Below are 21,826 nucleotides of genomic sequence, written 5' to 3'. Positions count from 1 at the left end.
TTGGTCATGTTTATTATTGGTTCTAAGAGCTTCCTGTACTTGGATGTCTCTGTCCTTCTCCAAACCTGGGAAATTTTCTGCTAATATCTCACTAAAAAGGCCTTCTAATCCTTTCTCTCTCTCTCCATGCCTTCAAGAACTCCTAGAACCTGAATGTTGGGTTTTTTAATAGTATCCTGTAGATTCCCAACCATATTTTTTAGATTTCTAATTTCCTCTTCTTTTCTTTGGTTTGACTGTATACTTTCCTGTTCTCTGTCTTCTAAGTCCAATATTCTCTCTTCTGTTTCACTGACTCTGTTTTTAAGGCTCTCTAATATGTTTGTCATTTGATCTATTGAGTTCTTCATTTCATTTTGATTTCTCTTCACTATCACAGTTTCCTGTTCTACTAGTTTTTGCATTTCATTTTGATTCCTCCTTAAGATTTCTTTTTCTCGAAGGAGATTTTCTACCCTGTGCAGTGAGGATTTCTGTAGTTTAAGAATGTGTTTTTGAGAACTTCTAATTGTTCTTATCATATATTTTTTGAAATCCGTATCTTGCATTTCTTGCATCTCATCATCTTCCTAATCTTGAATGGAGTGTCTTGTTCATTTGGGGGTGTCATAATGTCTTCCTTGTTCTTATTTCCTCGGTTTCTGCATTTGTTGCTTGGCATTGTGGAGAAATTCTTTGGTTTCTTCTGTTGTGGCTTTTCTTGTTATACTATGACTCTAGATTAAGTAGACTGTCTGCTTTTGATGGATCCTTAGATGCTTGTCATGGGTGTGGCCAGAGAGCTCTGTTCAGTTATTCAGGGTTAAGGGTGTGCCAAAGGTGACACAACCGGGTTAAGCATGATAAATCTTCTCTCTCTCTGTTTTTTTTTTTTTTTATTCAGAAGGGAAGTAATTCCACACAGCTGAGTGAAATTGAAGGCAGTCAGTGTCTGAGCTCTGGCCCCTGTGAGTATAATATTCATCTGCTCTGTCCCAAGGACCACACAAAGGATTTGTGCAGTCCTCAGTGTAAGCTCAGATTCCCTTGCAGTCTCCCACCGGTTGCCAAAGTTACCGAGTTTGTGGCATCTCCCGAGAGTACTCACATCTCAGGCACTCCGTGAGTTCTCTCACACACCCGCAGGTTTGTTCTTTGTTTTTTTTTTCACAGTCTCAGTTCATAAGCTCCACACATTCACTAGGTCTTAACCTCCTGTTATATCTCCTCACCAGAGTCAGGTTTTTCTGCTTGGCTGAGGGCAGGCCCTAAGGTCATGCAGCTTTTACATATGTCCAAAATGGTGCCTGCTCTTTGTTTTGTTCACCTTTGTAAGGTGAATGGAGAGAGAGAATCGTGTCCATACCGGTCCCTTTTATTTATTTATTTTTCTCTCCTCTAGTTAGCCTGGTGAAGTTTCCCCCATGGGGCTTCAAACCTTGTTCCCTCTAGGCTCTTCCTGCCACTTCCCTGTCAGTGTCTCAGGCTACTGAGGTTTTGCCTCACCTCCCTTTCCAGCGCTGTTGCATAGACTTGGCGGCTGGGGTCCAGAGCCATGGGCACCTGTGCCCTCCTCGTAGGTCCACTGTGTCCTACTAGTTCCAAAGCATTTCCTCTGCAGTTTTTTTCCCTGACTCTTCCCTGAAACTGCAGTATCTCCACTTTTATTACACTATCTTTTCCTGGACTATCAGTGTGCTCCCTCCCTATTCAGCCATCTTGGAGGACTCATAAATATGGAATTATAAATTTAAAACATTTTCTGGTTTAAAAAATAAATCTGGTAGTCAATGCGGCTCTGTGGGCATCAGCGTCTAGTAGGGCCATTCTCTACGCTCCTGGCGGTGCTCACCTTTATCCATTTTTCCAGGTACTCCACGGCTACCTCTTCTTCCTCACATCTGCTCCATCAAAGGTCTGGGTGGACCCCCTGGGCCACCTCATCTTCTCCACCAAAGCCACCTCGGTCCATGCCCCAGCCACCACGGAAGCCCCCTTGTCTCCACCACAGCCCCCTCTGAACATTCCACCAGGCCCACCATGGTCCACGAGGCCACCTTTTCTACCCCTCATGCCACCAGGGCTGTCTCTGCCACGATCACCATCTGGGGGTGGGAAGGGTGGTGGCAGGAAGCCCTCGGGCTTTGGGGCCTTACACTGGTTGCATTCTGTTCTCCAGGCAAAGTTCTGGTTTCATAGCCCGGGTTGGGACACTGCCAGTCTCCAGCTTGGTGCCGGACGTTCCCTCCTCTAGAAGGGTTCCCTTGGGAACCCCTGGCCCTCCTGGGGGGAAGCCTCCTCGTTCTCCTCCATGGCCTCCCATGCGACCCTTGAGCCCACCAGAACCTCCGGGGCCACTTGGCCTCCATGGAGAGTGGTGGCATCCCTCGGCCCTCCTGGGGCAGCACACCACCCCACATGCTGTTCATTGGAGGCTTCTTCCATGCCAGAGACACTTTCAGTTTGCTCCCTTGAAAATCTTTCCCATCAAACCATTCCACAGCAGCCTTGGCAGTTGGAGAGTCTTCATAGGACACTGTGGCATCACCTTTGGGTTTTTCTGTCTCCTTGTCCAGGTATACGTGGATCTTGGGTTGCCCAGTTGTCTTGTTCATCTTAGCCCCACACTGCCTTAAGAAGTCTGCTAGATCATCCACAGTCACATTATCATTTAATCCTTGCACATAAATTGCACTGTTGTCAGAATCTTCAACCAGATCTATAGGTGGGCCTAGATCAAGATCTGGTTCTTCATCCATGGGTCCACCAGGCTTATTGAAGCCACCTCGCTCTCCAGCACTGCCCATTCCACTGCGTCCTCCTCCCCACCCACCTCTGCTCATGCCTCCACGATCAAATCCCCCTCTTCACCTGCCCCAGTTATCAGGGCCACTCACGCTCCGGTTCTCTCCTGGTCCAGAAAATCCTCCAGACTCCTGCCCATAAACACCCATGCTACTAGGGTGGTCCTGTCAGAATGAACCCTGCTGCCCATAGCTGCTGCTCTGTTGGCTATATTGATTTGGAGCCTGGCTGTAGGATCCAGTTTGGGGGGTGGGGTAACTAGTGGGAGGCTGTTACCCATAGCTGCTTTGTTGACCATAGCTACTCTGCTGTCCATAGCTGCTCGGCTGCCTGTAGGTGTTCTGCTGAGAGTAACTGCTCTGATCGTAACTAGTTGGCTGGGAAGAGGAGTAGCTGGTAGAAGGTTAGAATGTGGTGTGGTGACTGGCTGCATGGGGTAGCTCCCAGGTACCTGGGGATAGTTGTAGTTACTCTGTCCATCTCCTAGGCTGGGCTGGTTGTAACTCCCAGTGCTAGTAGTCTGGGATTGACTAGTCTCTGCTGGCTTGTTACAATCCTGTGGTCTTGCAGGTTCAGTGTATGTGGGCTGCTGCTCATAGGCTTGGTAAGCAGGCTGAGTGCCATATGCAGACTGAGCTGCGTAGGAGGCCTGGATGGTGGTGACTGTAGCAGTGGTGGTATCGTAAGCAACAGTGTCATACCTCTGGACAGGCTGGCTGTATGCTTGGGGGCAGTTGGAGTAGTATAACCAGTGGGAGGCTGTCGGTAGGAAGTTGCATAGGTCATCTGCCCATAGGTCGCAGTGGTCTGAGCCTGGCTATAGCTGACATCAGTGGGCTGTCCATAGGTTCCATAGCTTTGTTGCCCATGTTCCTGGCTGGTCTGTGCATATCCTTGAGTGGGCTAGGCAGTGAAAGAACTGTAGCCCTGCTGGGCTGCAGCTTGGTGTATGTACTATAATCCGTGGACGCCATTTTCTCCCTTTCTCCTCGTTCTCTCAATGTCTGTCTCTCTCTCGCTTTCCCCCTAGGCACTGCACAGGTCTCTAAATCTTTTGTCTTCAAAACCCACCTGAATGATCTCAGAACTTAAGTTCCTTTACATGCATAGCCAGAGTTGTAGATTTAACTCTTGGTCACCTCAAAGTTGTACTCAACTTTCCATGCACATTAGGACTTTTGACTAAGATTTTTATCTCAGAAATGGAAGCACCGTCTGACAATACACTTAATTAAGAAGAGAATTAGGTTCTATTCCTTTTGTCTCTTATGCTTCGTGTTCAAGACTAAGTTCTTTCTACATGTCTTCTTGAATATTCTTTTAAATTATTCTTTATCTTTTCACTGCCACCACCTACTGATCTCCCTGCCTCTAATCTTTTCTTCCTCTCATTAATTTATTAGTGTTTTTTTTAAATTAAATTATATCAAGCCATTCTACTATTTAAAGTCCTTTAATATCTCCTTTTGGTTACCAAGAAAAGTTGAAACATTAAGTTGACTTTCAAAGCCTAAGTGATTTGTCACCTACCTACACTTCAGTCTCACTGCTCCCTCTCTCCTCTACCCCTCAATGACAAATTCCAGACTTTCCTGTGCTTTCATGTTCTTTCCCAGCTATTTCTACAAGTTGTTCTTTGGTCAACTTTTTTGTGCTTTGAGTAACTTTTTCAACCTTTGGGTCTCAATCTAAGCATCTCATCATATAGCCAATTATCTGCAATCACACCAATAGATCCCTGGTCCTGTTTCCACTGTAGTGTCTATCTCACTGCAGTGTAATTATTTTATTATCTGTCTTTCTCTACTAGACAGTCACAGTCTTGATTGCCAAGACTGTATCTTATTGACAGCAATGTCTCACCAACCTTTCTTTGTCACTGGCACATAAAAAATACTCTGTTTTAATATTAACAAACAAAAATTCAGCACTGACACTTTTGGGGGCATCTGCCCATCACAAAAAATTTAGTATTATATAAATTTTGAGATAAAATTGAGATGTCATATGTGTACTTTGGAATATAGGAGCCTCCAAATTTGTTGACCCATACAATTCTGTGATAACATTTTTATAAATGAAAAAATTTGCAAATCAGCTGAGCTATTGAGGATAAACAGGCAAGAGGGTGGGTGGTCCTCCTCTGAGACTTTTGGAAGTGGGTGAGAGAATCCACTGATGTCATATTCCTTTGTTCTTTCCCTAACCTCTACTCAATTGTTTCTTTACCATATTTAACCATATTTAGGTTTTCCACCAAAGGTGCACTATATCCTCTTAGAAAAACCTAGATCACTAGATTTACAGAAGTTGAATAAGACCCTGTTGAATGTTTCTGAGGTAGGATAATAGAAGGTCCTTAAAATGGACATGAGGGTAACATCTACATAGAAAACTGAGCTTATTTCACTAAAATTTATATTAAAGTATATTATCTTTCATTGGTTTAATCCAAGGATTCTGATTTTTGGAGATAACTTTGTTGCATTATTTATTTGTTTACTTTCTAGAAATTCAGTTTCCTGAAATTTCAGAAATTAAACAGCTTTTAGACATTTATATAAGACCCCATGCATACACAATAATTTTCTTGTAAAATTCTCTATTCACTATTCAGCAATGATTGAATCTCAACTTTTCTTAGCCCATAATGTCATTGTAGATAAATAACCTATGTTTATATACTTACCAGAGTAAGCCAAGATCATTAGTTGATGTTTATACATTGAACTCCATCTCTCAAAATTTGTATAGCCAAGTAGTAAATCGTACACATTAACATTTAATGAGTCTTGGTAACAACATTATCTTCATTTTATATATGTACAATGAATCACAAAATTATTCAATTCAGTTAATACACTTTGCTGTGAAATCTTCAAATGTATTTCAATGGAACATCAAAACCCTTTTCAAAATATATATAAACAAAAATCATTTCTCAGTGTAGGAATGAGCCAATGCATACAAAAAGTTACAAAAACAAAAACAGTGAAAAATGTTTCATTTGTCTCAATAACAGATGCTTTTTAACTTCCAATAAACTAACATCCTAATAAACCCATCATAAATTGAAAGTATCATGACTCCAAAACATATTTAATACACCCAACTTCCAAAACAACACAAAAGTCATAGCAATATGAGTTAAGTGTGGGAAGTTCTATTACAGCAGTGCTTAACTCCACAAAGAGCTTGCTATGACATAAAAATACACCCACACCGCAAAAACGACTCAGCCTCCTACCTAACTGCTCTAGTACATGTTACATCATCTCCTTCCTGGTTGCCTGGTAATACAGCTAATGCCTGTCATATCTGGGTTGGGTGGACACCATGGAGGTAAAGCTCATGACTCTAAGTGATGTTCATGAGTCATCAGGTTGCCAGTTTTGATGTTAATCCAGAGAATCGCCCCAACAGTTTCTGCCAGGCCCCCTTCACCTCCTTATTCCTCAGACTGTAAATCATGGGGTTCAGCATGGGTGTCAGAATGGCATAGAAAAGAGAGATCAGCTTCTCTTGAAGAACAGAAGGCTCAGAGTGGGGCTGGATGTAGGTGAAAATGGCCATGCCGTAGCACAGGGCAACCACTGTGAGGTGGGAAGCGCAGGTGTGGAAGGCTTTCTTCCTTCCTTCTGTGGACTGGATCTTTAGAATGGTGGAGATGATCTGGATGTAGGACAAAAGAACCAGGAAAAAAGGTGTCATAAGGAGGACAATGCTAGAAACCATGATTATGAGTTCATTGGTGGAGGTGTCCACACAGGCCAGTCTGACCACTGCTAAGATTTCACATGATATGTGATCAATAAACTTGTTATTGCACATGGGCAGCTGAAAGGTAATAATCGTATGCACAAGAGAGTTGATGGAGCCACTGAACCAGGATGTGATGGCCAAGCTACTACACAGTCTTCCATGCATGATGGCTGAATATCGCAGAGGGTCACACACGGCCACATAGCGGTCATAAGCCATCACAGCCAGTAGAACAAATTCAATGCCACCCAAGGCCAGGGAGAAAAATAGTTGAGCTGCACAACTCAGAAATGGGATTGCTTTATGTTCTTCAAGAAAATGCACCAGCATCTGAGGGACTATGCTTGTAGCATAAGAGACATCAACAAGGGAGAGATTGGTGAGAAAGAAATACATGGGAGTGTGGAGTTGGCTGTCCAGTCTGATCAGAAGAACAATGAGAAAGTTCCCCAGCACTGTGACCAGGTACATGACCAAGAACAGGGCATAGAGGGAGACTTGGGTGTCCCAGTCACTGGACAGGCCGAGGAGAATAAATTCACTCACCCACGTCTGGTTATATGTTCCCATTAAAAATGATTATTATCTGAAGAAGGAATCAGAAAAAAACAAGAGCTATTAAAGAATCATAAGAATAACTTCAGAAGGAGACATACTGTACACACTAGACACCCCTCTCATCCATCACTAGATCATACATGAGGCCAAGTTGACAGCCTTGATCTCAATAAGCTTTATCTCTGCTTTCTTCCTGAGAGAAAGCTAGTGACTTCAGAAGAGTTTGATGTGTCTCGGTGATGTCAGAAAAGTGTGTAGGAAAGATACTGCAATAATAGGAGTTCTACCTCCTTACCAATTACCTCTGTTCCCAGGCAAGACAAGTGTGGTAGTTGACAATGGTATGTAGAATGGTAACCAATGAAGATGACAGAGTTGGAAAGTTTAAAAACTACCCTAAATATATCAACAAGATCCATCTAGATGGACCATATGATTCAATTACAAAAAGAATTGTTGACAAAGGTGAGGGGATCTTGTGGAAAGATCTAGAACCAGAAAACCTAAGTATGAAATCATATTTTATCTAGAAGGTATATGATTTTTGTTTAATGGTAGATTTCATATAAAACAGGCTAACATTAAATAACTCACAAGTACATTTAAGCTTAAATGTACATAATTTATTGTAGAGTATCATGTGTACTGTTATAGGCAGTACTATTATAGTACTATGGGTGTTGGTTAGTAAGATGAATTCTGTCTTATGATAAAGTAGCTAATGTAATTTATTTTCACACCATTTTCACAAGAGTAGACATAAACAACTGGTGGTAACCTTCCCTATATCAGAGGCATGACCTCTTTGCATATCCACTGGTCTGATAGACTTTGCTGTCTTCATCCACTGGTGGGATGGGGTGAAGACATTTTATTGGTATGCATTTCCTTGTATTTTTCTCTTTTCAACTTGCTGCTTAATAGTCTATCCTTTTGATATGAGTTTAAAAGGAAGCAAATAAGGCCAGCGCCGCGGCTCACTAGGCTAATCCTCCGCCTTGCGGCGCCGGCATACCGGGTTCTAGTCCCGGTTGGGGCACTGGTCCTGTCCCGGATGCCCCTCTTCCAGGCCAGCTCTCTGCTGTGGCCAGGGAGTGCAGTGGAGGATGGCCCAAGTACTTGGGCCCTGAACCCCATGGGAGACCAGGATAAGCACCTGGCTCCTGCCATCGGATCAGCGCGGTGCGCCGGTCGCAGCGCACCAACCGCGGCGGCCATTGGAGGGTGAACCAACGGCAAAGGAAGACCTTTCTCTCTGTCTCTCTCTCTCACTGTCCACTCTGCCTGTCAAAAAAAAAAAAAAAAAAAAGGAAGCAAATTAGAATACAGATTCTTCAGTTTTTTTAGATGCCAGGGATGAAGGCAATGTAGATATTTCAGGACTCATCTTCCTGGGAATAAGGCATAAATTCATGCAGATGACTATTGAAATGAAGATTGCTTTATGCTTACTTTGGCTCAGCAAATAGATTTATAGTAAATTTAATGTTATAATTTTAAAACTTTAAACTTGTTATATTAAAATTTTTGTACTTGACTCATTATTTGTGCCTATTCATTAACTTTCATTTTATTGCAGTATACAAAATAAGAGAAAGTAGGGGAGAAAAGTGGGAAGAGGCATTGAATGGAGGAACAGAGGCTGTCATTCAAATGAGGATCTCTGAGCTGGAAGGAGAACTTGTCAATGCTTGGACTCTTTTACTTGATAATGGGCAAAACAAAATAAGTAGCTCCAGAAATGCTCATTTTATTTATTGTTCTGTCACTATATGCCATATATAACTTTTCCCATATGTCTTTCTGTTTATTTTTTTGACAGGCAGAGTTAGTGAGAGAGAGAGAGACAGACAGAGAGAAAGGTCTTCCTTCTGTTGGTTCACCCCCAAATGGCTACTACGGCCAATGCACTGTGCCGATCCGAAGCCAGGTGCCAGGTACTTCCTCCTGGTCTCCCATGCAGGTGCAGGGCCCAAGCACTTAGGCCATCCTCTATTGCGTTCCCGGACCACAGCAGAGAGCTGGACTGGAAGAGGAGCATCCAGGACAGAATCCGGCGTCCCAACTTGGACTAGAACCTGGTGTGCCGGCACCTCAGGCAGAGGATTAGTCAAGTGAGCCGTGGCGCTGGCCCCCCAAATGTCTTTCTCGAAACCTATCCCATGCAAAATACAAATTTTTTCATTTAGTTTTCATGCACAGACATCTATAATGTCTCTGTGTTTATAAAATTAAGCTTACCATAAACATAGAGATTCCACACAACCTAAATTCCAGTCTTCTCCTATTTCTAACTTATATTTTATGAAATGTAGTATTCATCACCATGCTGAGTGTTTTAAAGCAAAGAATTTTATTAAAACCATTTGCTAATAAGTAAATACTTTTCACTGATATATTAGTCGGTTACTTTTTTTTGTTGTTGTTGACAGGCAGAGTTAGTGAGAGAGAGAGAGAGAGAGACAGAGAGAAAGGTCTTCCTTCCATTGGTTCACCCGCCAAACGGCCACTATGGCCAGCGTGCTGCGCCGATCCGAAGCCAGGAGCCAGGTGCTTCCTCCTGGTTCCCTATGCAGGTGCAGGGCCTAAACACTTGGGCCATCCTCCACTGCACTCCCGGGCCACAGCAGAGAGCTGGACTGGAAGAGGAGCAACCGGGACAGAACCAGCGCCCCAACCGGGACTAGAACCTGGAGTACCGGCACTGCAGGCAGAGGATTAGCCTAGTGAGCCGCAGCACCAGCAAATCAGATACTTTTAACTTATTGAGGTTGCTATTTATTTACAAGACTGTTGTTTTATTCTGAATAATTAGTATTCAAGCATACCTTTTATATACATTCACATAGTCCCTCTGTGTACTCTTGGCGGATAAAGAAAATAGAAGTGTGGTGTGCAAAAGCCAAATGGAAGAGGAAAGTTGTGCAAAGCAAATGCCTTTAATGTACCTAGAGTTAATATTTTCTCCATATTGATTTGGATTTCCAGCTAAATAGAACTCGACTTCTGTTCTCAGTTAAGATTAAAGGCCCAGATGCCAGATAACACACTTCATATCTAACTACTTCTATTAGGAAACCAGAAATTAATCTTAGCTCTGATTTGTAGGTTCTATAACTGTCCTTTAACTTCTGTTTTTCATCAAAAGCAAATAACTAAAGGAAAATTGTAAGAATATGTGTTTCATTTTTCGGTGCAAAAGACAACAAAAACCTGTTGATATAGTTAGGTCTGCACTAGCTGTGCAAAACTAATGATGAGCAATGAATATAGTTAAGACTCAATCCTATTTAGCTCTTCCTCCTGTTCAAGTGTGACTCACATTCTCATCTTGTATTTGTCCAACTGCAGCCACTTGGCTTTGCTTTCAAGTACTTAATGCTCCTTTAATCAACAGTACAAGTCTATTTCTATTTTATGTTCTTTGGATCCTATCATCCTCATACTTAACAGATATCAAACCACATCTCTCTAATTTGTTTTAAGATTTCTTGGTCTCCTTAAAAATAATAATCCAGAGAATCTGAGAATGCTTTCTCAGAACATAGCATTGAAGGATGACATAGCCCTGTGATTCATCTCCTTCAACATGAACACCATGAAAGAATGCTGACCTGCTGCTTATGCTTTGTGAACTGTGTGAATGTGAGGCAATTGCTGTGGCCATAACATACAAAAAAGATTTCATGGAAATACTTCTTAATGCCCTATAGTTAATGCTTAGAATTTATTATAGTTATGTTAAGCATTGTCTTTGTGAAATGTTTAAATATGAAACAATGCTCAATGGAAGATCATAATATAAATTACAATCTTACTATGAACTAGTACATCAACTTACATTACAACTTTATACTAGTCCACATACAATAGGAAATAAGTTTAAGATGAAAATGATGTTTAAATTGTAGGAAAAGTCGGAGAAGTATGGACAGAAAGATAAAATTTTCAAAGTTAAAAAATTTCTGTTGGACTGGAAAAGTCAAGTTGACTAACACATGCATTACTTCACATACTTAACATTTTTTTCTGCTGAGGACAGTTAAAATCTACACAACAAATATGTACAATTCTTAGGTGCCAAATAAAAAGGTAAAAATATTACCTTTGTTAGGCCCTAGTTAAAACTGCCTCTCTTTGCCTTTTCCTGTTATCCAGCAATGATTAGTCACAGCATTCATCATGACTGAAATGTTCTTCTCTGTATGACAAAGAAATAAAGACAAAAAATAGGTGTTCAGATTCCTCATGCAATTCTTTTCATATTACACAATGTATCTAATTCAAAAGTTAAATATTAGTCAATAATCTTTTTTAAATAAAGCAGATCTATTCATAAACTCCATGGAAATGGTTGTGTTTTCTTTACTGTGAAAATAAGTCTAAATTATACCATATTAAATGTTGTTTCCATTGTATTCTACCTTGATGAATTCACCCACTATTATTATTCTTACTGTTTCAGCATCCTTTTATATTACACCATCTTCAATTTAAAACAATGTTACTTGACAAGATGAGAATTGAAAAACTCTGAGAACCATCCAGGCTGATGTTAACTCCAAGACTAGCCCATATCTGGTTGAGGTAAGTAAAAATTTGGATTTTCCTAAGTTGGGTTTCTGGCCGTTCATCTGTGAGCCAAATAGCTCCTTCCATACACTATAGACTGCTCTAAAACTGTATTTTCTCTCTCCCCCTTTTGAAGCAGCATCAGAGAACTAAAGATCATATGTAAGCATATTTCTTTTTCGTTTGTATTTGTATATTATTTGAAAGACAGAGTCTAAGTATAGCAAATTAAATGTTATTTTTCAACCTAGTCTACTTTGATAAATTCTCCCAGTATTCTTTTTCTGACTATTTCAATATCTTATTACATTATAACATTCAGATAGCTATCCTAGCTGATGTTAACACCTCATAGAGAGGTAGATAAACAAAGAACTCCCATTCACTGGCACACCCCTGTCCCCCAAATACTTGCAATAGCCCACCGTTAGGATGGGACCAAACTCCAGCACTCTTATGTGATATGCACCGTCTTAACTCCTAAGCTAGACACAAATTTAAACATATTTCTAATGGCAAATTTTCTGAAAATAATTTTTAGCAACATTTGTTGTAAAAATTAGGTATCTTTGAAACATGGAAATTGGGCATTTCTCAACTCATCTGTTATAATTTATTTAAATTCTAAACAGTTGATTTTCCCAGGTGGGAATCCCATCTATGATGAACTCCCTACATCTCTGCAGAAATCCCAAGAGGAAAGGATATAACCACAATTAACAATATGACTGTAGAACCTAAACTATCCTTTCAGCTTTACACCACACCTTCCCATATTTCTGCTCTAATAAAAATTATGATACTCTGAATGAACTCTGTTCATCAAGAAAAAGATGGAAAATCTGATCTATAGACAAATCAACAAATGTTGATAGAAATTTTCACTATTTTGTTTCCACAGAGGAAGAATCATTACTTGTATTTCTTTGGAAGTATCTTCATATGATACTGTTCACATTTCTCTTATTATTTTTTAATTGCGTGTAGATTTTATTGATATTCCATGGACAAACATTTTAAAATGCTCCATTTACAATTTCAATAAACAAGTATTTAGGGCATATTTTCTTATCTTCACCCAGAACGTATATTATGCATTTAAAATAATGTAAAATTATTTTCTCCTTGTATTAGCTGACTGAGTCAATAAATTATATTGTCCATTTTTCTCTTATTGGAAATAGAGAATTAATGATTTGGAAAGACTGAGGAAGTATGTACACTATTTTACTCCATGTCTAAACCTTCAGAAATACATTTCAGAATGGTATTTATTTATAGTATTCATGTCAATTCAAGAGTACATGAGTGGATACAATTTCAGATTTACCTTAAGAATCCAAACTCAGATATCATGAATCCATTATGCATAGGAGAGAATTTTAAAAGATTTATAAAAAATGCATATTATGAAAAAGCCTTGCATGGATTTCATTTTTTGCATAAAACAAACATATTTTGATTCCATTTTCCATGAAATTTTTGAAACACTCTATATTACAGAGAGGATGCCCTTTGTCATAACATAGATGATGACCTACAGCAAAGGAATGAAATTCCAAAAGCTTTTTGTTTTTTTTAATATGTTCATGCATCACCTTTGGTAACCTGTCATTAATTCAATCATATTTTGCCTTCTTATTGGAGACCTCTATGATCTCATCTGAGACAAATAGAATGCTAAACACAGAAGCAGAGTACATGAAAATAAGTCCAGCCATCTTCATATATTTTTCAATCATGCTGGTCAAAGATAAATCAGAATCATACCTTTATACAGTTGAACTGTCAGTGGAAACGACACTTTCATTTAGAAGAAGATTCATCTGCCTTAGAGCTGAATACTTGTTTATTGTGCAGACTGAATGGATCCATCACTGGCGGAAGGATTTTCATCATCCTAACTTTTGGAAACAGATAACTATATGGCCAATTGTGTGGGTGATATATTAAAGATGTTTTAAGGTCCTGAGAAGGCAATTAGCTTTTCATTTTTATGGTTTTGTTATCTTTCCTGTCTTGATTTGATTGCCTGACTTTTCATATAATCTGATTCCAATTATTAAGACTCAGTTTCTCAAACCGTGTAATACTGAAGTTCACTTTTAGTGATATGCTTTATTATGTTCTCATTCTGTAAATGATCAGCATCTCTATCTCTCATTCCCTGTAGTAAAGGCTAGAGTATTATTTTGCAGTACAGTTCTCTCACTCTAGCAAGTTTCTGTGGTGAAATTCCCACAGCTCATGCAAGAGGAACCATTCCTGAAATGAGAGTCAGGAGACCTTAATCCATGTTTCAGTTCATGATCTAAGAGCCACATGACTTTAATTAATCTTACACTTCAAATTTCTATCATTAAAATGATCATCAAATCATTTTATATACACACAGTTAGGGTCATAATTTGGATAAGAGACATTAAAGCAATTGACAGTATATCTTTTCTGTAAATGGAATAAACCCTTAGAAGTTCACAGATATAAATCAATACCTAAATGAAGGTTTCATTCATCTTGGTTTACTCTCTACGTATATTTTCCCCATATGATGCAGAATTCTTCCATAATATCTCCAAGTTTTATTTAATAGCCATTCTCTTTCCTCCGCCTCTGCTTTACACACTCTCTTTCTTTCTTTCTGCCAGTTCTGTAGCTTGGAATTGAAAAACTTGTTCCACGATATTGGCCTAAGCTCTCAGATTCTGAAAACTTAATTATTTTCCTATATCAGTTACAATATTTAGGTGAGAAGATTTCACCATTCATAGTTCAAATCCCTGATCCAAAGTCCTTAGCAAATCAGTGCTCTTTCTACCCCTGTATTAATTTCTGTTTATAACCAACCTCTATGGACAGCTCAGTGAAGAGCTCTGTTCTATTAATCCAAATCTGACAAAATGGGCATGATGACTTTAGGATTAAACTGATTTCTAAAGGGTGCTCCCTAACAACAAAACAGTGGACTGTAGAGTTTAAATGTCCCTGATTCTTTGCCCTCTGTGGCCCCAAAATCATGTGGGACTGGTTTTGGTTTGAAAGGAACTAGTGGAAGGAAGTTCACAGGTGCTCCCAAGTTGGCTCATCCAACACTGAACTAATGAGGTGAATTAGTGGCTGCACTGGCAATGTGGGGCTCACAGATTCCCACAGGAGCTTCATGCATTAGAGTGTTAATTACTGTCACTACTCTGAAACCTCAAAGGCAGGGCCTCCACATTGCCCTTGCCTCTCCCTGTAGAAGACTGTTCTCCATCCTCCTCCCATACAAAATGCTACTGAAACCTTATATCATTCAAAAAAAAATCATAGGAGGTAGGTTGGTGAGGTTATAGGATGTTCTCCTATAACCTAAACCTCATTTTCAGCCCTCAATCTCCACCCCACACAACCCACACATACCCCATTCTAATTAGCAGTCAGTCACTGGGCCTGTATCTGTAGCTACTTGAAAAAAAAAAGCCCCTTCCACTTTAGCTCCAGGATGTTCTTTCTTCTCCTTTGGAGATAAGAATGCTGTGCTTAATTTTGCTGAGATACATGCAAAGAATATAAGGGGCTGCTATGATCACTACAGGTATTTACAGCACCCAGTTGAAGTGTTGTGGTATTCTTCAACCCCAAAATAATAACATTGCCCAAGAAGATGTAAGACTCCACATAAAATTTGCAAAAACAGAGTCTTCTGATTTATAGAAAGAAATTCACAAAGGAAGAAGATCCTTTAATTAACACAAAAGAGTAAATTTTGTTTACTTCAAATTCATATTTGTATGAAGATATTCAATAAAATTGAGAGAACACAAGTATTGCTCCATTCTCTGATATATTCTTTATACATCATGCACTCAACTGAATCAGTTACCCATTTATTTGTTCATCTACAAAGTCGAATGCCTGCTTATCCCTCTGCACCACTGTACGTAACTACTTATGTACCTATCACAATATCAATTCTCTTCATTCATTTGCTTTTCTGCTCATCCTCCCCTCGATGCAGTCTTTCATCCACATCCCAACTCATCTATTTACCTAATGTCCATAAATTACCTACCAAATTATTTCTACTCATCCTACATAGCACCCATTATCTATTCACTAATTTATTCACCTGTGTAACCATTCCTTTTTTTCTTTTTAAAGATTTAGTTTGAAAGCCAGAGTTACACACACACACACACGCACACAGAAACACACACACACACAGAGAGAGAGAGAGAGAGAGAGAGACAGGGAGAGAGAGAAAATCCTCCATCCACTGGCCACAGCCATCTAGGGCAGGGCCAGGCCAAAGACAGGAGCCAAGAGATTCATCCAGGTCTCCCACATGAGTGGCAGGGATTAAGGTACTTGGGCTATTAGTTACTGCTTTCCCTGGCCATTAGCAGAGTGCTGGATCAGAAGTGGAACAGCTGGAACATGAATTGGTACCCATGTGGAATGCTGCCATCAGAGGTGGAAACTTTTACATGCTACACCACAATGCTGGCCCCTAACCATTTCGATGTTGCGGCATACAATATCTTTGACAAAGTTTCTGCAATAGTCTAGGAAATAGGAAAAAGGAGAGATTGTTTTCATTCTGCATCCAAAATTCTGAACTCCAGTAGAATTGAAAGAAATGGTTGAGATTTTCTGTGCAGTTATATTGGTAAAATTTCATGGCTCTGAGGGATGTATTCGCAGAACCTGGAAGTTCATATTACCACAGTTTATCTCCATTCTTCTGCAGACCACAAAGATAAACTCACGAATTCTGTTCCACAGCATTCTGTCACTATTACTCAAAAACCTGGGAAAATTTTCCTTCTCATTCAACCTCCAAGTCAGGTCTTACTTTTAAACAACTCTCAGAACTTCCTTTCCATTATTGCTACTTCTGTCCTCTTTTATTTCAGCATTTTTTCCGTAAGAGCCAAGTAACACAGTGCCCTTCAGTCCTTTAATCCAGATTACCCAAACAGAAGTTATTCAGACAGGCCCCAGCAAATGCTGTTTAAATGAGCCTTTTAGGTGTTTCTCATAGAATAAAATTAGAGAACTCCTGGAACACTCATCCTGAAGACTACTGTCACATTCATTTTTCAGAAAAACATTTTATTCTAACATTATCCAGCTCACAACTATTTGATCTAAAATATTCAGTGTCCTGATAGTATAGATCTTCAAAATCAACCACAATCCATGTTTTTCCTAGTTTCTCTCTTATATGAGCCCCAGCCATCTTGTAATGCTTTCTGTCCCCCAAACAATAAAAGTTTTCTCTTTTGCACAGGAAAATCACCTTATAGATGTCCACCTATAAATTGAATTAGTTCCATCAAGAAGACTTCATAGCACACACACTTACATTTACTCTAATTCATAGCCTTAGTATGGTTTTTTTTTAAAGAGCATGAATATAGCCAATTATGTCCTGTTAGGAATTGTGCATGTTATTTGCATAAGCTACTTCCAGAAAAGCTCCTTTTCTTTTTTTTTTTAACTTTTATTTAATGAATATAAATTTTCAAAGTACAGCTTATGGATTACAATGGCTCCCCCATTCCCATAACTTCCTGCCCAACCGCAACCCTCCCCTTTCCCGCTCCCTCTCCCCTTCCATTCACATCAAGATTCATTTTCAATTCTCTTTATATACAGAAGATCAGTTTAGTATATATTAAGTAAAATTTCAACAGTTTGCTCCCACATAGCAACACAAAGTGAAAAAATACTGTTGGAGAACTAGTTATAGCATTAAATAACAGTGTACAGCACATTAAAGACAGAGATCCTACATGATATTTTTAAAAAATTAATTAATTTTCTATGCAATGTCCAATTTAACACCAGGGTTTTTTTTTCATTTCCAATTATCTTTATATACAGAAGATCGATTCTGTATATACTTAGTAAAGATTTCATCAGTTTGCATCCACACAGAAACACAAAGTGTAAAAATACTGTTTCAGTACTAGCTATAGCATCACTTCACATTAGACAACACATTAAGGACAGATCCCACATGGGACATAAATACACAGTGACTCCTGTTGTTGACTTAACAATTTGACACTCTTGTTTATGGCGTCAGTAATCTCCCTAGGCTCTAGTCAGGAGTTGCAAAGGCTATGGAAGCCTTTAGAGTTCGCTGACTTCGATCTTATTCTGATAGGGTCATAGTCAAAGTGGAAGTTCTCTCCTCCCTTCAGAGAAAGTTACCTCCTTCTTTGATGGCCCCGTTCTTTCCACTGGGATCTCACTCACAGAGATCTTTCATTTAAGTCTTCTTCTTTTTTTTTTCTTTTCCGTGGTGTCTTGGCTTTCCATGCCTAAAATACTCTGATGAGCTCTTCAGCCAGATCTGAATGCCTTAAGGGCTGATTCTGAGGCCAGAGTGCTGTTTAGGACATCTGCCATTCTATGAGTCTGCTGTGTCTCCCCCTTCCCATGTTCGATCTTTCTCTCCCTTTTTTATTCTATCAGTTAGTATTAACAGACACTAGTCTTGTTTGTGTGATCCCTTTGACTTTTAGAACTATCAGAGTCATCAATTGTGAACTGAAGATGATCACTTGGACTAGTGAGATGGCATTGGTACATGCCACCTTGATGGGATTGTATTGGACTCCCCTGGCACATTTCTAACTCCACCATTTGGGGCAAGTCCGATTGAGCATGCCGCAAATTGTACATTTCCTCCCTCTCTTTTTCTCACTCTTATATTTAACAGGGATCATTTTTCAGTTAAAATTCAAATACCCAAAAATAATTGTGTGTTAATTACAGAGTTCAACCACTAGTACTAGAACAACAACAACAAAAAAAAAAAAACTAAAAAGGATAAAGTATTATATTGTACATCAAGAGTCAGGATAAGAGCCGATCAGGTCATTGTTTCTTATAGTGTCCATTTCACTTCAACAGGTTTCCCCTTTGGTGCTCAGTTAGTTGTCACCAACCAGGGAAAACAAATGAAATTTGTCTCCCTGGGACTGGCTTAATTCACTCAGCATGGTGTTTTCCAGATTCCTCCATCTTGTTGCAAATGACCGGGTTTCATTGTTTCTTACTGCTGTATAGTATTCTATAGAGTACATGTCCCATAATTTCTTTATCCAGTCTACTGTTAATGGGCATTTGGGTTGGTTCAAGGTCTTAGCTATTGTGAATTGAGCTGCAATAAACATTAAGGTGCAGACCACTTTTTTTGTTTGCCAATTTAATTTCCTTTGGGTAAATTCCAAGGAGTGGTATGGCTGGGTTGTATGGTAGGGTTATATTCAGGTTTCTGAGGAATCTCCAGGCAGACTTCCATAGTGGCTTAACCAGTTTGCATTCCCACCAACAGTGGGTTAGTGTCCCTTCTTCCCCACATCCTTGCCAGCATCTATTGTTGGTAGATTTCTGAATGTGAGCCATTCTAACCAGGGTGAGGTGAAACCTCATTGTGGTTTTGATTTGCATTTCTTTGATTGCTAGTGATCTTGAACATTTTTTCATGTGTCTGTTGGCCATTTGGATGTCCTCTTTTGAAAAATGTCTATTGAGGTCCTTGGCCCATCTCTTAAGTGGGTTGTTTATTTTGTTGTTGTGGAGTTTCTTGATTTCTTTGTAGATTCTGGTTATCAACCCTTTATCTGTTGCATAGTTTGCAAATATTTTTTCCCATTCTGTCGGTTGCCAATTCACTTTCCTGACTGTTTCTTTTGCAGTACAGAAACTTCGCAATTTGATGCAATCCCAAATGTTAATTTTGGTTTTGTCTGCCTGTGCTTCTGGGGTATTTTCCAAGAAGTCTTTGCCAGTACCTATATCTTGCAGGGTTTCTCCAATGTTCTCTAATAATTTGATGGTTCCGGGCCATAGATGTAAGTCTATAATCCATGTTGAGTGAATATTTGTGTAAGGTGAAAGGTAGGGGTCTGGCTTCAAGCTTCTGCACGTGGAAATCCAATTTTCCCAGCACCAGTTATTGAATAGACTACCCTTATTCCAGGGATTAGTTTTGGATCTTTGATCAAATATAAGTTGGTTATAGATGTTTGGATTGATTTCTGGTGTTTCTATTCTGTTCCATTGGTCTATCCATCTGTTTCTGTACCAGTACCATGCTGTTTTGATAACAACTGCCCTGTAGTATGTCCTGAAATCTGGTATTGTGATGCCTCCAGCTTTGTTTTTGTTGTTCAAGATTGCTTTGGCTATTCGAGGTCTCCTGTGTCTCCATATGAATTTCAGCATCATTTATTCCAGATCTGAGAAGAATGTCTAAGATATCTTGACTAGTATTGCATTGAATGTATAAATTGCTTTTGGGAGAATAGACATTTTGATGATATTGATTCTTCCAATCCATGAGCATGGAAGATTTCTCCATTTTTTGGTATCCTCTTCTGTTTCTTTCTTTAAGGTTTTGTAGTTTTCATCGTAGAGATCTTTAACGTCCTTGGTTAAGTTTATTCCAAGGTATTTGATTGTTTTTGTAGCTATTGTGAATGGGATTGATCTTAGAAGTTCTTCCTCAGCCGTGGCATTGCCTGTGTATACAAAGGCTGTTGATTTTTGTGCATTGATTTTATATCCTGCTACTTTGCCAAACTCTTCGATGAGTTCCAGTAGTCTCTTAGTAGAGTTCTTTGGGTCCCCTAAATAAAGAATCATATCGTCTGCAAAGAGGGATAGTTTGAGTTCTTCCTTCCCAATTTGTATCCCTTTAATTTCTTTTTCTTGCCTAATAGCTCTGGCTAAAACTTCGAGAACTATATTGAATAGCAGTGGTGAGAGTGGGCATCCCTGTCTGGTACCAGATCTCAGCGGAAATGCTTCCAACTGTTCCCCATTGAATAGGATGTTGGCCGTGGGTTTTTCATATATTGCTTTGATTGTATTGAGGAATGTTCCTTCCATACCCAGTTTGTTTAGAGTTTTCATCATGAAAGGGTGTTGTATTTTATCAAATGCTTTCTCTGCGTCAATTGAGAGAATCATATGGTTTTTCTTCTGCAGTTTGTTAATGTAGTGTATTATGTTGATTGTTTTGCGAACGTTGAACCATCCCTGCATACCAGGGATAAATCCCACTTGGTCTGGGTGGATGATCTTTCTGATGTGTTGTTGCATTCTATTGGCCAGAATTTTATTGACGATTTTTGCATCTATGTTCATCAGAGATATTGGTCTGTAATTCTCTTTCAATGCTGCATCTTTTTCTGGCTTAGGAATTAAGGTGATGGTGGCTTCATAGAAGGAATTTGGGAGGACTCCCTCTTTTTCAATTGTTCTGAATAGTTTGAGAAGAATTGGAGTTAGTTCTTCTTTAAATGTCTGGTAGAACTCAGCAGTGAATCCATCTGGTCCTGGGCTTTTCTTTGTTGGGAGGGCCTTTATTACTGTTTCAATTTCTGTGTCAGTTATGGGTCTGTTTAGGTTTTCTATGTCTTCCTGGCTCAATTTAGGGAGGTTGTATGTGTCCAAGAATCTGTCCATTTTTGATAGATTTCCCTGTTTGCTGGCATACAAGTCCTTGTAGTAATTTCTGATGATTCTTTTTATTTCTGTGGTGTCTGTTGTTATGTTTCCATTTTCATCTCTGATTTTATTGATTTGAGTTTTTTTCTCTTCTTTTTTTAGTGAGTTGGGCCAATGGGGTGTCAATTTTGTTTATTTTTTCAAAAAACCAGCTCCTCATTTGGCTGATTTTTTTGTAATTTTTTTTTGGATTCAGTCCTGTTGATTTCTTCTTTGATTTTAATTATTTCTCTTCTCCTACTGTGTTTGGTTTGGTTTGCTGTTTATTTTCTAGATCCTTGAGATGACTTGAAAGCTCATCTGTTTGGTGCCTTTCCAATTTCTTGATGTAGGCACCTATAGCTATAAACTTTCCTCTTAACACTGCTTTTGCTGTATGCCATAGGTTTTGGTATGTTGTGCTGTTATCCTCATTTACTTCCAGAAAATTTTTGATTTCTCTTTTAATTTCTTCTATGACCCAGTGTTCATTCAGGAGCATATTGTTCAATCTCCATGTGTTTGCATATGCTCTAGGTATTCCAGAGTTGCTAATTTCCAATTTCATTCCTTTGTGGTCCAAGAAGCTGCATGGTATGATTCTAATTCTTTTGAATTTGCTGAGACTTGCTTTATGGCCTAGTATGTGGTCAATCCT

The 21,826-nt window shown here is 39.3% G+C and overlaps 1 protein-coding gene and 1 pseudogene across 1 annotated transcript; both read right to left on the bottom strand.

Moving 5' to 3' along the window:
- Positions 1-1,793: 1,793 nt before the first annotated feature.
- Positions 1,794-3,758, bottom strand: LOC133764189 (RNA-binding protein EWS-like; annotated as a pseudogene).
- A 2,404-nt stretch (positions 3,759-6,162) lies between these two features.
- LOC133764181 (olfactory receptor-like protein OLF3) lies at positions 6,163-7,116 on the bottom strand. Its single transcript, XM_062197860.1, has one exon. The coding sequence runs from the start codon at positions 7,114-7,116 to the stop codon at positions 6,163-6,165; it is 954 nt and encodes a 317-aa protein (XP_062053844.1).
- Positions 7,117-21,826: the final 14,710 nt, after the last annotated feature.

This window comes from Lepus europaeus, chromosome 1 (assembly GCF_033115175.1).
Source record: "Lepus europaeus isolate LE1 chromosome 1, mLepTim1.pri, whole genome shotgun sequence".
NCBI lineage: Eukaryota > Metazoa > Chordata > Mammalia > Lagomorpha > Leporidae > Lepus > Lepus europaeus.
The sequence above is the reverse complement of the archived record's forward strand: the minus strand, read 5'-3'. Positions and strand labels throughout refer to the sequence as shown.

Bases quoted from the DNA above. Each gene is read 5' to 3' on its own strand.
- LOC133764181 (XM_062197860.1), bottom strand. From the start codon at position 7,116: ATGGGAACATATAACCAGACGTGGGTGAGTGAATTTATTCTCCTCGGC.